Source organism: Cyrtonyx montezumae, unplaced genomic scaffold (genome assembly GCF_038088225.1).
Source record: "Cyrtonyx montezumae isolate F1298 unplaced genomic scaffold, pur_monq_1.0 scaffold_11, whole genome shotgun sequence".
In the NCBI taxonomy this organism is placed as follows: Eukaryota; Metazoa; Chordata; class Aves; order Galliformes; family Odontophoridae; genus Cyrtonyx; species Cyrtonyx montezumae.
In genome coordinates this window covers 10,073,607-10,088,440 of record NW_027071837.1, presented here as the reverse complement: position 1 = coordinate 10,088,440, position 14,834 = coordinate 10,073,607, and the positions used below count along the sequence as shown (strand labels likewise).

The following is a 14,834-nucleotide window of genomic DNA, read 5'->3' as shown; positions in this document are numbered from 1 at the left end:
CTGCTGCATCCCGCAGACCTGCTGGGTGCCTGAGAGGCTGCACAGCATTGCCTTGGCACACATGTTTGACACTTTGCACATTCAACTCCTTCGCTTCCTTTTACTTGAAGAGAATGACAATTAATTCCCATTACTGTCCCACCTCTGGTATGCTCCTAAAAAATGTTTACCTGTTTCACAAATGTTTACCTGTTTAGCAGCTTGAAGTTTTGAAGAAAGGTACTTTTTGCCCAATAATAAGTGTAAAATTTACTTTTTTTCTAAGGAACTGCAGCTATCACATGTGCTATTTACAGGCTATAAAATGTAAACTGCTTGATGAATCTTAAAGGATAAAAAAAAAAGGTATGCTTTAGATTAAATTTCCCTTTTCTTAACTTGGTGGAGAAGTAGCTTTTCTGACTCGGCAGCACAGCGCAGTACAGTGAAAATGAAATCAGTGGCAAGTGCCTGATCCTGAACTCTGAATGGACAAAGTTCCCATTGACTTTCAGGATTCCTTCCCTTGCAAATGGTATTCAAGAACGGTTGTTAGATGCACCTAAGCCCCATCCACCTCTATGTTCTGTCTCTTCCTTTTGTGTCAAGTAGATGTATAGAATTTTTGAAATCAGCGCAGCAAGCTGTGAATGACGGCGCATGAAATGAATAAGCCGAGTCTCGTACAAAGGGGAAATCCTGAGGGCTGGGTGCAATCACTGCTATACTATTTCCTGTGGCCTATATAGAAAAGATGCATAATATTCTTCAAGGAGACAAAGAAAAGAGCTCACAGAGGGCAGAAGTCTCAATCAGAAGCCCCAAAAGAGATAAGTGGAAGACAGAAGCTCACAAGTTATTAACATTGCTTAATTTCCCTCTTATTCCTAGGCTGTTCCCTCTACCCTTATGCCTGACATACTTCAGGCTCTGGGCTGCTGTGCATATAGAGCATACACACAGCAGTTTGGGGCTCTGAGAACTTGGCTCAGTCGGCATTTCATTGGAAGCTACGCAGCTTATGCTGTAGTTTATGTTTCACACTTTTCTCCCCATCAGCTGATGTGAATTTGTGCCGGGCCATCAGTGTGTAAACTGTGACAGCCAAAGGAACAAGATGTACTGATTTCCAGGAGAGAAACTGAGCAAACAGCTCTGGGGCAGTAATGTGTCAAACCTCACAACTGCTTCATCATGTGAACGTGGGTCTGAGACTTCTGTGACATGAGCACAAGCATTTGTTAAATCAGATCGTAGTCAGGGTGATTCCACTTAGCTGACATACAACCAAAGCAAAGTGCCCAGGGACAAACAAGGGTTAACTGAACTTAATAACAGCAATAAAAGATTTCTCATACAGATGAGCATCCTGCAAATAACACAGGTGTAAATATCATCTGAGTGAAACGACTCTGAATCCAAGATGCATCTCAAGAGTGGAATTACTCAAATATGGAATCATGGTGGTACCGCCCTCATACACACGCACTCGGTGATATGCTCCCCAAGCAGGGGAGCAAGCAGGTATAGATCTCATTTTAAAAACTGGAAGACTGAGGTATAAAATGGCCACAGGGCTTCTGAGGATGTCTTTCAGGGAGGCAAACCTGAAGGCCTGTTTGCTCGACCAGCAGCACAAAGAAGTTCACTTTGAATGGTATTCACAGCAAAGAATAATTAATTCTTCATCCAGAGGACATTCTGTTGTGAACTAAAAGTCGCTGTGTCACAGTTATTACTGAATCCAGCAACATCCATAGAAAGTCACAATAGAAAACTATTCTGGAATACTTAACCTGCATTAATCACTAAATGACCAATGCAAGCAGAAGTGCCATAACAGTCCTCCTTCCTAAGAAATCTTAACACAAATGAATCCAAGTGCCATATGTCTCTCTTTAAGATTTCTGCTTTTTGTCACCTTGGGATTATCACCAAAAGAGTCTGACTGCACCACATAAACCACCTGGAGCCAACTGCAGTCAGTAGAGAGAGCTCTGCCTAAGTAGGAAAGGAGTCACACTGAACTTCTAACTTTTGCAGGCACCAGTTGGTGCAGCAACATCCAGTCCCAAGCATCACTTGAACTTTTCAACTTTCTTTGGTCCTATGAAATAATTCTTTCCATTAGCACTGGGGGATGGTTAGATATGTTCTTGTCTTTCTAATGTTCCTGGAAAGTGTACATTTTTAGTGTCATGTCTGACATAGGAAAGTGCTGATGCATCAACGCTTTCACAAAGTGCTTGTGCCAGTTGTATGCTGTATGGGAACTGCTGAATCACGGCCTGAACCACTGATTGGTCACCTGAGGTGAGCACCAAGTCAGCCATGGGGGCACAGGTGAAGGTGATATACCTGTGTGGGTGGAAGGGGTGGAGCCTAGTTCCTCCTCTCTCAAACCCCATTTAAGGGCTGACCACCACCAGGGAAGGATCTCTTCTTGGAGATCCCTCCCATGTGGAGTCCTCTGCGAGCCTTGTCATCTTAAAGGTGAGCCATCTTCTCTTTTGTATTACCTGTATAACTGTTTGTATAGAACTACTTGAAATATACCATCTTCTATACTATTCCCTGGTGGAGTATCGTCATTAGGAGTTATTTACTCTACATTTGGCGAGCCAGGCAGCTCTAACTAAATCCATAATGTCGTTTATTTGGAGTATATTTAAATGGGCCAAGGGGGAGAACGTTACCCCCCTAGAACAGACAATCCCTGGTCTAATTCCAGGATTCATGGGGTCACCCTACTATGGATTGGCATCCGTTATTGAGAAATGGGGACCCATGCGGGTTCCAGGGACTGCCGCTCCTTCTCCATCTTACTTGACTGACTACTTTGTAGGATTAGATAAAGACATACTTATTACCAAGGAGCGGCGGTTAGCTGCCTCTGCAGTAGCCTGGCCATTAGTAATGGCCATACTCAAGTTAGATGTCGCAAATGTTAATATGGAGACTGAAAATCAGTTATTACGAGACCGTATTGAGAAACTGGAACAACAGCTGGGTACGTTAACAACCAAAAAGCCTGGCCTAAATGTCCCCACAAGACAAATAAGGAATATATTGGTAGAAGACACCCCAAAATCAGAGGAAGAAGACTCTGATATGACAGGGGAAAAGATCTCTAAGGCAGATCTCGAAACTCCATCTATGATGGACCCATTCGAGATTCGGCCTATTATAACTCAAAAAACAAAGAAGGTACAGGATAGACCAGCAGGGGTGCCTCCTGATCAATGGCCCCCTGCAGAAACCTGCCTCCATGTGACCGCTCGTCCATATACAGCCAATGAGTTGATGGACCTAGTACAACGGTTCCATCAGAAACCAAGAGAAAGCATACCATCATGGCTCCTAAGGTTATGGGATGCAGGAGCTGAAAGTGTTTTAGTAAATGGAACAGAAATGTCAAAATTAGCATCTATAACGATAAACCCGGCATTAAGACAAAGATTATATGCAGCTGTCCATTATAATGAGGAAAACCATTCTATTATAGATTGGTTGATGGCTGCATGCCGCTTAACATGGCCCAATAAAACCGATATCCCTCTTAATACTGGTTTGTGGTCCTCTATGGAGGACCTCCAGACCTATATCAGAGAACTGGGTATGAGGGAGGCTCTGTATGCGGACACTTTTGAAAGCCCCGATACGGAAAAATTTACAGCGGGCATGAGAGATCTAATACTACAGCAGGCCCCCTCCCACCTATATGGGATGTTGGTTTCCATATTAAATCCGTTGGTGGCATCAGAAGCCATCGTACAGCAGGCAGCCCAGTTAGTAGCAGACTTAGGGGAGACGGAGCGCGTAAGAACCAGGCGTAATGTTCGTATAGTGGAAGATGCTGAGGCCTTCCCTATTAGAACTAAAAAGCCTGCTCCACGGATGCCCCGATCAGGCCCCGTACGGGTATCCCGGAGGACTATGTTTAATGATCTCATACGGGCTGGGGTTGCATTTACCAAAATTGATGGGCAACCCAACCATGTTTTGTTACAGCTGTGGAAACAGCTTAGAAATGATCAGAAATTTCAGAGTGCTCCCAGAAAATCGGGAGTACGAATTATAGAAAAAACACCAACAACAACCTGGAATTTGGCTGACTTTATAATACCGAACAGAAGGAAAAAATATCCGCAGGTGTCACAGGCTACAGTGCCTGAGCCACCTGTGGCAAAAGATTTAGATCTGGCAAAATTCATGGATTAACGGAAAATTCTGGTCCCCATAGGGCCTCTAGCTGTGACCGGAGGCCCTATGTAGAACTAACAATATTCTGGTCCAGGACAAATGTGCAGAAGGTGATGGCTCTAGTGGATACTGGCGCAGAAACATCGATTATATATGGAGACCCAACGAAATTTAAGGGTAATAGAGTGATGATTGGTGGGTTTGGGGGACAGACTATTCCAGTCACCCAGACGTGGTTGAAATTGGGGGTTGGGCGTCTCCCGCCCCGGGAGTATAAGGTGTCGATTGCCCCAATTCCAGAATATATCTTGGGCATAGACATTCTATGGGGTCTGGCTCTCCAGACAACTGTGGGAGAGTTCAGACTACGGCAGAGGTACATTAGTATCCGGGCAATACGGACAATATTGAGGGGCCATGCGAAACATGAGCCCATTTGTTTGCCAAAACCACGCCGGATTACTAATGTAAGACAGTACAGACTCCCGGGTGGACAAGAAGAAATATCAAAAACAGTGCAGGAATTAGAGAAAGTAGGTATTATAAGGCCTGCACACAGCCCATATAATTCCCCCATATGGCCAGTACGGAAGTCGGATGGAACATGGAGAATGACGGTGGATTATAGGGAACTGAATAAGGTCACGCCGCCCATCCATGCGGCCGTACCCAATATTGCCTCCTTAATGGACACTCTTAGTAGGGAAATTAAAACCTACCATTGTGTCCTGGATTTAGCGAATGCGTTTTTTAGCATACCTATTGCTAAAGAATCACAAGATCAATTTGCATTTACGTGGGGAGGCAGGCAGTGGACCTTTCAGGTCTTGCCACAGGGGTACGTGCACTCACCAACATACTGTCATAATTTGGTGGCACGTGACCTGGCTGATTGGAGGAAACCAAACAGTGTGAACCTATACCACTATATTGATGACCTCCTGTTAACATCCGACTCACTGGAAGCAGTAGGGGAGGCAGCAGATTCATTAACTGCCTACCTAAGTGAAAGAGGATGGGCTATCAATCCTCAAAAAGTGCAAGGTCCAGGACTGTCCGTAAAATTTCTAGGGGTAGTCTGGTCAGGAAAGACCAAAGTATTACCTGATGCCGTCATAGATAAGGTTCAGGCATTTCCAGTCCCTACAACACCAAAGCAGCTGCAGGAATTCCTGGGTATATTGGGATATTGGCGTTCCTTTATACCTCATTTGGCGCAGCTGCTGAGACCTTTATATAGACTTACCAAAAAGGGCCAATTATGGGACTGGGGGAGAACAGAACAGGATGCTTTTCAACAGGCGAAACAGGCAGTTAAACAAGCCCAGGCACTGGGTATATTTGATCCTACCCTTCCAGCTGAGCTAGATGTTCACGTAACTCAAGATGGCTTTGGCTGGGGCCTGTGGCAACGTCAGAGTTCTGTTCGGACCCCCATTGGATTTTGGTCTCAGGTGTGGCATGGAGCAGAGGAAAGATATAGTATGATTGAAAAACAGTTATTGGCTGCCTATTCTGCATTACAAGCGGTAGAGCCAATAACCCAAACGGCCGAAGTTATAGTCAAGACTACATTGCCAATCCAGGGGTGGGTAAGAGATCTGACCCACCTTCCTAAGACGGGGGTGGCCCAGGCGCAGACGGTGGCACGATGGGTTGCCTATCTCAGTCAGAGGAGTAGTCTATCTTCCTCACCGTTGAAAGAAGAGCTTCAGAAGATTCTTGGCCCAGTAACGTATCATAGTGATGCACCAAAACAAACTTCGGTTGCTCCACCACAGAAGAGTCCCGTCCAGGAAGGAAAATATCCTATTCCTGAAGATGCCTGGTACACGGATGGGTCCAGCAAGGGCAACCCAAGTAAGTGGAGAGCAGTAGCGTACCATCCTGCCACAGACACAATCTGGTTCGAAGAGGGGGATGGTCAAAGCAGCCAGTGGGCAGAGCTGCGGGCGGTGTGGATGGTTATAACCAAAGAACCTGGTGATGGTATCCTGAATATTTGCACAGATAGTTGGGCTGTGTATCGGGGGCTCACTCTTTGGATCGCACAGTGGGCCACCCAGGATTGGACTATCCACTCCCGACCGATCTGGGGCAAAGATATGTGGTTAGACATATGGAATACAGTCAAACACAGAACTGTGTGTGTCTACCATGTTTCTGGTCATCAACCCCTACAGTCACCAGGAAATGATGAAGCCGACACACTGGCCCGAGTTAGATGGGTTGAGAACTCTCCATCTGAGAATATCGCTTACTGGCTACATCAAAAGCTGCGGCATGCTGGGCAGAAGACCATGTGGGCAGCCGCTAAAGCGTGGGGACTGCCCGTACAACTATCGGACATCGCTCAAGCATGCCGAGACTGTGACGCCTGCTCTAAGATAAGACCGAGGTCGTTGCCTGAAACTACAGCCCATCTTGCTAGAGGACACAATCCTCTACAGAGGTGGCAGGTTGATTATATTGGGCCTCTCCCTCGGTCTGAGGGGGCGAGATATGCCCTAACCTGTGTCGACACCGCGAGTGGGCTAATGCAGGCCTATCCAGTACCAAAAGCCAACCAGGCATACACTATAAAGGCACTCACAAGGTTGATGGCTGCCTACGGGACACCGCAAGTCATCGAGAGTGACCAAGGAAGTCATTTCACGGGTGCAGTGATACAACGCTGGGCAGAAGAAAATAATATTGAGTGGCGATTCCACCTGCCATATAATCCAACGGGGGCAGGCCTTATCGAACGTTACAATGGTATTCTCAAGGCTGCCCTGAAGACAGACTCTCAGTCCCTGCAGGGGTGGACAAAGAGACTCCATGAGACCCTGCGGGACCTGAATGAAAGACCTAGAGATGGCAGACCCAGTGCCTTGAAAATGTTACAAACAATATGGGCCTCCCCACTTAGGATCCAAATTACGGGCACCGATAATGAAGTGAAACCTCAGATTGGCAATGAGAACAACCTTCTGCTCCCTGCCCCTGAGGACCTAGAACCAGGTACCAATAGAATAAAATGGCCCTGGAAGGTGCAGGTAGGACCACGATGGTGCGGCCTACTTGCACCTTGGGGGAGATTATTGGAGGTGGGGGGTTCGGTAGCTCCTCCGGTTATAGGTACATGGCCTACTGAAATAATGGTTAACACTCCAGTCTTCATTGCTAAGGGGACCCCTATCATGTCTCTGTGGCAGATCAGGACACCCCCTTTGGTGCCTGATATAGTCGTACAGCCACAGACATCGGGTCAAAGGGTTTGGTACAGGCGACCAGGGCGTGCCCCTGTACAAGCTGAAGTGTTAACCCAAGACAGGAATACGGCCTGTATCTTGCCCTGGAAAGCGGATCTTCCCCTCTTGGTACCTCTAAAACACTTGTATTACTCCCCATAAGTCTATGAATCACCAGAAGGAATCAAAACAATACTGCAGTGTTCCAAAGTTGTTATAAGACCATGTGAAGCATCTGGTGATGGTCTAACCGGGACTGATGACACGTAAGATGGACCTGCACTGTATGATTACATGCTTCCAGTAGATACCACCGAGCACTGGCCCAAAGAAGAGTTCGACGGATGCGCCGATCATCACTCATATCAGATTACATCAGCATGCGTTGCGACGGGCAATTATGTAAGCGTCGCGATGTATTGGGTCTCTGTATCAAGGGGAACTCACCTTATGGTTACTTGATCAGTGGTTCATGTCGTGAAGGGGTGGAGTGTATGGGAACTGCTGAATCACGGCCTGAACCACTGATTGGTCACCTGAGGTGAGCACCAAGTCAGCCATGGGGGCACAGGTGAAGGTGATATACCTGTGTGGGTGGAAGGGGTGGAGCCTAGTTCCTCCTCTCTCAAACCCCATTTAAGGGCTGACCACCACCAGGGAAGGATCTCTTCTTGGAGATCCCTCCCATGTGGAGTCCTCTGCGAGCCTTGTCATCTTAAAGGTGAGCCATCTTCTCTTTTGTATTACCTGTATAACTGTTTGTATAGAACTACTTGAAATATACCATCTTCTATACTATTCCCTGGTGGAGTATCGTCATTAGGAGTTATTTACTCTACATATGCCTGATTAAAATTCATCTATTTTAATAGCAAAAAAAAAAAAAAAAAAAAAAGGCCCACAGAAAATAAATAAAAAACCCATGGTCTAGAAAAGGATTCGCACAACCGAAGACCTCTGATGATTATTTGAATTTACACTACAACTAGAACGCCTCTAAAGTCTGATTTAAAATATTTTTACTTACCAATTGCTGTGGATCTCTATGCTCTCTATGATCTCTAATGCTCTTTGGTAAAGGAAAGAACCACCATAATGTAACTGGAGCTGCTGTTTTTACAGCCTAACACTAGCACCAAGTGCGATCTCCCACTCTTACATTCAAAAAAGTGTGAACACAGAATCCTAAATATTGTCCTTTACACTTAAATGCTAATATTATTAACATATTACTAAAGCTCTGCTGCCAGGTCAGTATTTCTAAGGATAAGGGATGCACTTGCATCTGTTCTAGGTGTTCCAGAATAAGGCTGCAGTGTTTCAGTTGTGTAGATGGCTGCTTCTAATATTGCACATGTAACAGCTGGGCATCCCACCAACAGCTCTGTCCCACCAAGTGCTGTGGGCTTCTGGAAGGAAGGATCCTTCCCCATAGTGGATGCACAGCACCTGGCTGCTGCCGCCTCACCTGCCCTCCCTGATGTCATCATGGCTCCGTTTGCATTCCTCCCACACCAGCAGGAGTGTGAAATCCCTCACAAACACTGCTCAAAAGGCTCCTGGCTTTAACAGATGCAGGATGCGTGCCTATCACATTGAGAATAAACTGCACATTTTGCAATTAAAAGTGGTATAAATAAAGCATGCCTTCATTAATTTTAAGGAGAGCTTGTTTCTGTGCTTGCTCCCCTGGAAATTCCTCAAGTGCCAGCAAAGGACATAGTGTCAGTCTCAGAAAAGAAGTTATCTTTCAGGTAATGCCTCCCTGATGGAAAACACTCGTGTTTGAAGCTGTGTTTGTGTCTGTGAGCACAGATGGGTTCATTGCTCTCAACCTGCAGTGGTTCTCTCCCCGGGCAGAGGTGCATGCCTGATCCCAGTGCTTCCCACAAACCACCAACATGAAGATAATGAACGTTGGGATAAAGTTCAGCCTCAGGAAGCTGAAAGTTGCAGGGAGGGTTTGGCTCTGTGTCTTAAAAGAACAGGTCAGGAAAAGCACCTGTGAGCCATGCACTGATGTGATCTCCCAGAGAATGCATCAGTAAATAGAGGAATCTCCTCTCACACCTCAGGGACTTGTGGAGAAGCTGCCCTTAGGCCCTGTCTTATAGATAGAAAGGGGAATAACTTGAACTCGTACCCTGAAAACATTCTGAAGAGTGGTGTTTCTCCTCCTTCATGGCAGAGAATCCACTTCTACAGAGCTCAGGTGAAGAGAACAACTACCTTAGAGTGATGCAGGTGCAATTCAGCTTTGAAGGCAGCAGAGATAGCAGCATCCCACCTGCCCGGGAGCCATGGCTTTTGTCAGACTTCCATTGCACAACTTTCTGTGAATGCTGAGGGAGAGCATTTTGGGGAACGGGATCGCCTTGCTTCCCCTCCTGGAGCTGCACCGGCACTGCTCGTTGGGAGTGCTCCAGAGGAAGAGCTTCACCCTGCGCCGAGATGCTGCAGGTGTGCTGCCCCTGCACGGACAGCAGTACCACCGACCCCATCCCATCTCTCCTCCCAGATCTCAGAGTATAGGGTCGCTTCTCCTCACAGAGTGGGCACACTCCTACCTGAGGGATGGCAGAGCCAACACGAGGAAGCACAGCTTTCACTTCGCCAGGGTTGCAACCAGCAATGTTAAGAAGGAGCCGAGCAGCGATGGGCACAATGGATTCCTGCACGGCTGCTCCTGAGCTGAGAGGAAGGTGTGTGCTACCAGGGCTCATCCCACCGGGCGAACCGCACCGGGCGGGGGGGGCACGGGGTCCGGGACCGCGGGAAGAGCAGCGTGGCGGCCGCGGGGGCTCTCCCGGGGCTGCGGACCCGCGACAGCTGCTCCCGCATCGCCCCTTCTCGGGGCGGCCGGGAGCCGGGCAGCGCGCCAGGGAACGGGACTGGCGGTGCGGCGTGGAGAACACTCGGGTTTTCTTCTTAGGAACCGGAGGAAGGACCTGGCCGACCTCGGCCGGACAATGAGGCAGATGTGCGGGCGGAAGGCGGGGGGCCCGGGCCGGGAGGACAGGGATCCCTCGTCCCGACAGTGAGCGGCAGCGGAGGTGCCCTTGTGAGCAAAACCAAACAGCGGAAACCTTTTCCCTTTCCTTTCGTAGTAAAACAAACAGCGAAACCATCATTCGAAGCAAACGAACGGCAGAGACGGACTGGGGGGGGAGTTGCGACGCGCCCTATCCGTTTGCGGGGTGCTCAGAGCCGGGCGCGGGCGGGGCCGGCTGGGACACGGAGCGCTGCGGGGAGGATGCGGCCCGGCACGAGCCGGGCTGGTCCGCAGCAACGCACCGCACTTACACGGGCCGCTAGGAAAATAAAAAGTTGTCCAAACTCAAAACACACCGTCAAACACACCGAAAAGTTTGAATTATTTATTTCCTCTGGGGACTCCTGTAACCATTTATTTTTCATAAGAGTCTAATTAAGAGTTCCCCAGCGGGTTTTACGTTCGTAAATATTTCAGACGACTTCGGGCTTCCGGGCAAATCCTCCAGAGAGGGAAAATAAAATCGGAAAGTAACGAAAGAAGCGAGACGCAGCGTTTCAGCGCTTCTCCGTCGGCTGAAGCGGCAACAAGTGGCCGCGGGCCGGGAGCAGCCCGGAGCTGCGAGGACGAACGAAGTTACGCCGCAACGCGACGGCGCCGGGCCCGGCCGAGGAGCGGCTGTGCGGGACGGGACGCAGCGGACGGCGGAGCCACCGCGCACGACGCCGGTGTAAAGCATAGGGAGTGCTCTTCGTTTGAGAGATGGAAAAAAACGAGGCACGGGGAAGGAGATTTTTCGCTTTTTTTTTTTTTTGGAAGAAATTCGGTAAACAATAAAAAAAAAAAAATCAAAACGTTCCTTCGTCTGATATGTCAAAACATAGTTCACAGTAAAACGCACAAACCGATTTACATAAGTTTACAGCTTAAGAAAAACCCAGACACACAACTTGCTATAAATAAAAGAAAGGGTTCGCGACCCGCACAGCTCTCTCCCACCGCCCCCTTTCCGTAGGAACAAAATCCTAAAGTTAAGAACTCTACGAATTGCGGACGCAAACCGAGCGGCACTCGGCGAGGTGGGAAGAACAACACTTTCGGTAACCACAACGAAAATGTAAACAGCGGAACAACTCAGTTTAAAAACAACACCCGCCGGGTCGCTTTCTCGTTTTGTCATTGCAGCGCTAAAATCGAACGGGAAGATGCACCATCTTTAACACTTGGAAGAGAACAAAACTACGCCCAACCCAGCGGGGACCGGGAGAGGCTCCGTGGTTTATGAACTTCACGGGGCTTTAGGAGGCGGTTGTGCTCTGTTAAAAGAACAGAATGCCCAAATAATTTTTGTACAAAAGAAAAAAAAAAGAAAAAGACAACTAACGGATTTTCTGTTTAAAATTTCTCCCAAGTTAGTATCGAGTCTGCTGAGCCGCACGTCCCGGTGCTGGGGTTGCGATGAGGAGCCGTCCGGAGGAGGCCAGTTTGTTTATATGTGAGTTAGTGGTACGGTGCCGTTCACGGCAGTCCCGGCACTCTGGTAGTGCTGGTGCACACTGTGCAACCTGCTGCCCTGCAGGGCCGAAGGGTCTGTGGCATCCCCGCCCGGGGGCAGGTACATGCTGATCATATCCCGCAGGTCTCCCAGGCAGGCCCTCTGCGAGTGCGAGGTGATGGCCGGCGGCGGCGAGCTGGGCTCGGACTTCACCACCGAGCCCATGGAGCCCAGGCTCATGGCCGTGGAGGGCTGCTGGCCGTAGGCGGCGGGGGACATGCTGTAGGTGGAAGCGGCGTTCATGTAGGTCTGCGCCGTGGACATCATGGGGCTGTACTGCAGGCCCGGCATGTCGTAGCGGTGCATCTGCTGCAGCTGCGGGCTGTTCATGCCCGGGTGCTGCCCGTAGCCCAGCTGGTCTTGCATCAGGGAGTAAGCCCCGTTGGTCCAACCGTTCATATGGGCGTAAGTGTCAATCCTCTGGCCCACCCCGACGGGGCTGCTCACCGCGTTGCCCCCTCCGGGGGCCAGCAGGTTGCCGGGCAGGGAGTATTTGTCCTTCTTCAGCAAGGTCTTGGTCTTCCTTCGGGGCCGGTATTTGTAATCCGGATACTCCTTCATATGCACGGCCCGCAGCCGCTTGGCCTCGTCGATGAAGGGCCGCTTCTCGGCGTCGCTCAGCAGCTTCCAATCGGCCCCGAGGCGCTTGCTGATCTCCGAGTTGTGCATCTTAGGATTCTCCTGGGCCATCTTCCTCCGCTGTCCCCGCGACCACACCATGAAGGCGTTCATGGGACGCTTCACCCGGTCCTGGTCCGACCCAGCCCCCGCTCCGCCGCCGGCCACGCCGCCGCCGCCGCCTTTACCGTTGCCGCCCGCTGCCGGGTTCCCCCCGGCGCTGCCCGGCGTGGGCTGCGGCGTCTTGATCTCGGTTTCCAGCATGCTGTACATGGCCGGGGCCGGTAAGAGATGCGCCAGGGTGACGAGCGGGCGGGCGGGCACAGCGAGAGGAAGTTCAAAATAATAAAAGTGAAAAAGAAAGAACCGAACCGAACCGGACCGGGCGGCTAGAGAAGGAGGGAGCTTTCCCGTGCCGCTCCCCGAGGTACAGCGGAGGTTCCCGCGGACAGCACCGAGCGACGCGCACACCTCTCCCAGGGGTATTTGATTGACGGGCTATAAATGAGCGGGCGGCGGCCAATCAGCGAGCGGTTCCCGACAGCCCCAACGCCGGCGATGGGCCGGTTTGGAGCGGACGGGGGTGGGTGAAAAGTTGGGTGTTTTGGGGGCTGCAGGGGCTGAGCCCCTCCCGCCGCAGCCCCCGAGGCGCCGAGCCGGCAGCACGGCAGGTGCTGCGTGGGGATCGTGCAGATGCTGCTGGGGCTGAGAGCCGGGGATGCGGGGCGGAGCGGAGGAAAGGACCGCTGCGAGAGGAGCCATGAGTTTGGTGGGCACAAAGAAATTTGAGGTTTCCGGCTGGATCCGCTGCTTCGAGACTGCACAGACAGCTGCTCCTAAAGCTCCAACAGCGGATGAAGGGCACGAGAGCTAAACTTTTCCCACCGGGAAGGGAAGCCGCCCTGCCCCGCCGGCGCCAGTGGATGCTGCCGGGCGCTACGTCCAGGAGCCAGGCGGGTGCCCGCTGCAGCCTTGTGCCGCCCCTCGTGTTGCTGGGCTGGGTTGGATGCCGGTGGGACGCTCCCAGCCCCCCGCCCCTCGCAGGACCTCGGCCACTTGAGTTTTTTCCACTCGGCTGCCCCAATGGGAGGGGGAGGGGGGATGGTGCTTTGTAAAAACCGTTTTCATGGCAACGGCGAAGTTCCCTCCGTGTGAAAGAAAACTTGGTAACGCTGGGGGGATCGGAGACGAGCTCCCTGCAGCTGTCAATCACGAGCTTCCCTTTCCGTCCCGTCCCTCCCCTCCCCTTCCCTTTCCTTCCTTTCCTCCCTCGGAGGTGCGGACGCCGAGAGCTCCCGAAAGCCACAGAACATGTCTCAGCTCTTTCTCCTTCCTCGTCCCGCTGTGTCCCGCTTCAGCTCCTCGCTGCTAGAGGCACGGGGCTGCTCAGTGCCGGCGGAGGTTCATCTCCGCCTCTGCTTTCCGAGCGAACTGCCCTGGGGGCGCGGGATTGGGCAGGGGGCGAGGAGGAGAAGCGCCTGGGCACCCCGTCCCGTCCCGGGGGGGCGGCGAACAGGGAAGCTGCAGCTTGGCAGCCTCGGTAAGAGAATAGCGTAAGGATAACGGCGCTGATTGGTACGGCGGGGGGGGGGGGGGGGAGGGGAGGACACGGGGGAAGTACCCACGGGCGCTGCCCGGGCCGGTGCTGTCAGCCCCTCGTACTGCGGGGGGAACGCGAAGCGGGCCGGCTGGAAACAAACGGCGGTACTGGAAGGGGGAAGCACCGCGGTGTGCTGGGCGGGAGGTTTGTCGCAGCGGGTCGGAGCGCTGCGGTGCAAAGTTGTCGCTCGTTTTGCAACGCGTTTATTTACTGACAGAATCATCTTGTGACCTAAGCCCAGAGGAGAAATAATGCCGCTCGAACTAGCTGTGGTGCGACAGGAGCGTTGTCTGTTTGCTGCTGAGTAGCGTTGGGCGAAGTGAACGCTTTGCTGGGAAGCAGCGGCTGTTACTTACGGCGCTGCCGCGCACAGCGCACCGCGGCAGAACTTCGGCGGCGCATCGGGAGAGTTTTGAAGAGCTCTGTTTAAGTTCAAACTCCTCCAACCATTTTGACCGCTCAGTCCAGGGTTAAACCTTGCAAGGCGGGGGTGGGAGACGGACCGATTTGTGTCCTGGCCACTGCGAGCATTTGTCGGAGCGACGGAGCACGCGTACATGCAACGAACAACGCGGCAGCGTACGGGTCTGGGGCACGCCGGCAGCCCTGCGAGCGGTGTCAGTGATCTAAATAAATAGTACAAGCTTCAAATTC

General features: G+C 51.2%; 1 protein-coding gene across 1 annotated transcript; it reads right to left on the bottom strand.

Annotated features, from left to right (window-relative positions):
• Window positions 1–11,252: 11,252 nt before the first annotated feature.
• Window positions 11,253–12,913, bottom strand: LOC136044452 (transcription factor SOX-3-like). The gene has a single exon (XM_065729779.1). It carries the CDS (start codon window positions 12,851–12,853, stop codon window positions 11,897–11,899), a length of 957 nt encoding a protein of 318 aa, XP_065585851.1. The 5' UTR covers window positions 12,854–12,913; the 3' UTR covers window positions 11,253–11,896.
• Window positions 12,914–14,834: the final 1,921 nt, after the last annotated feature.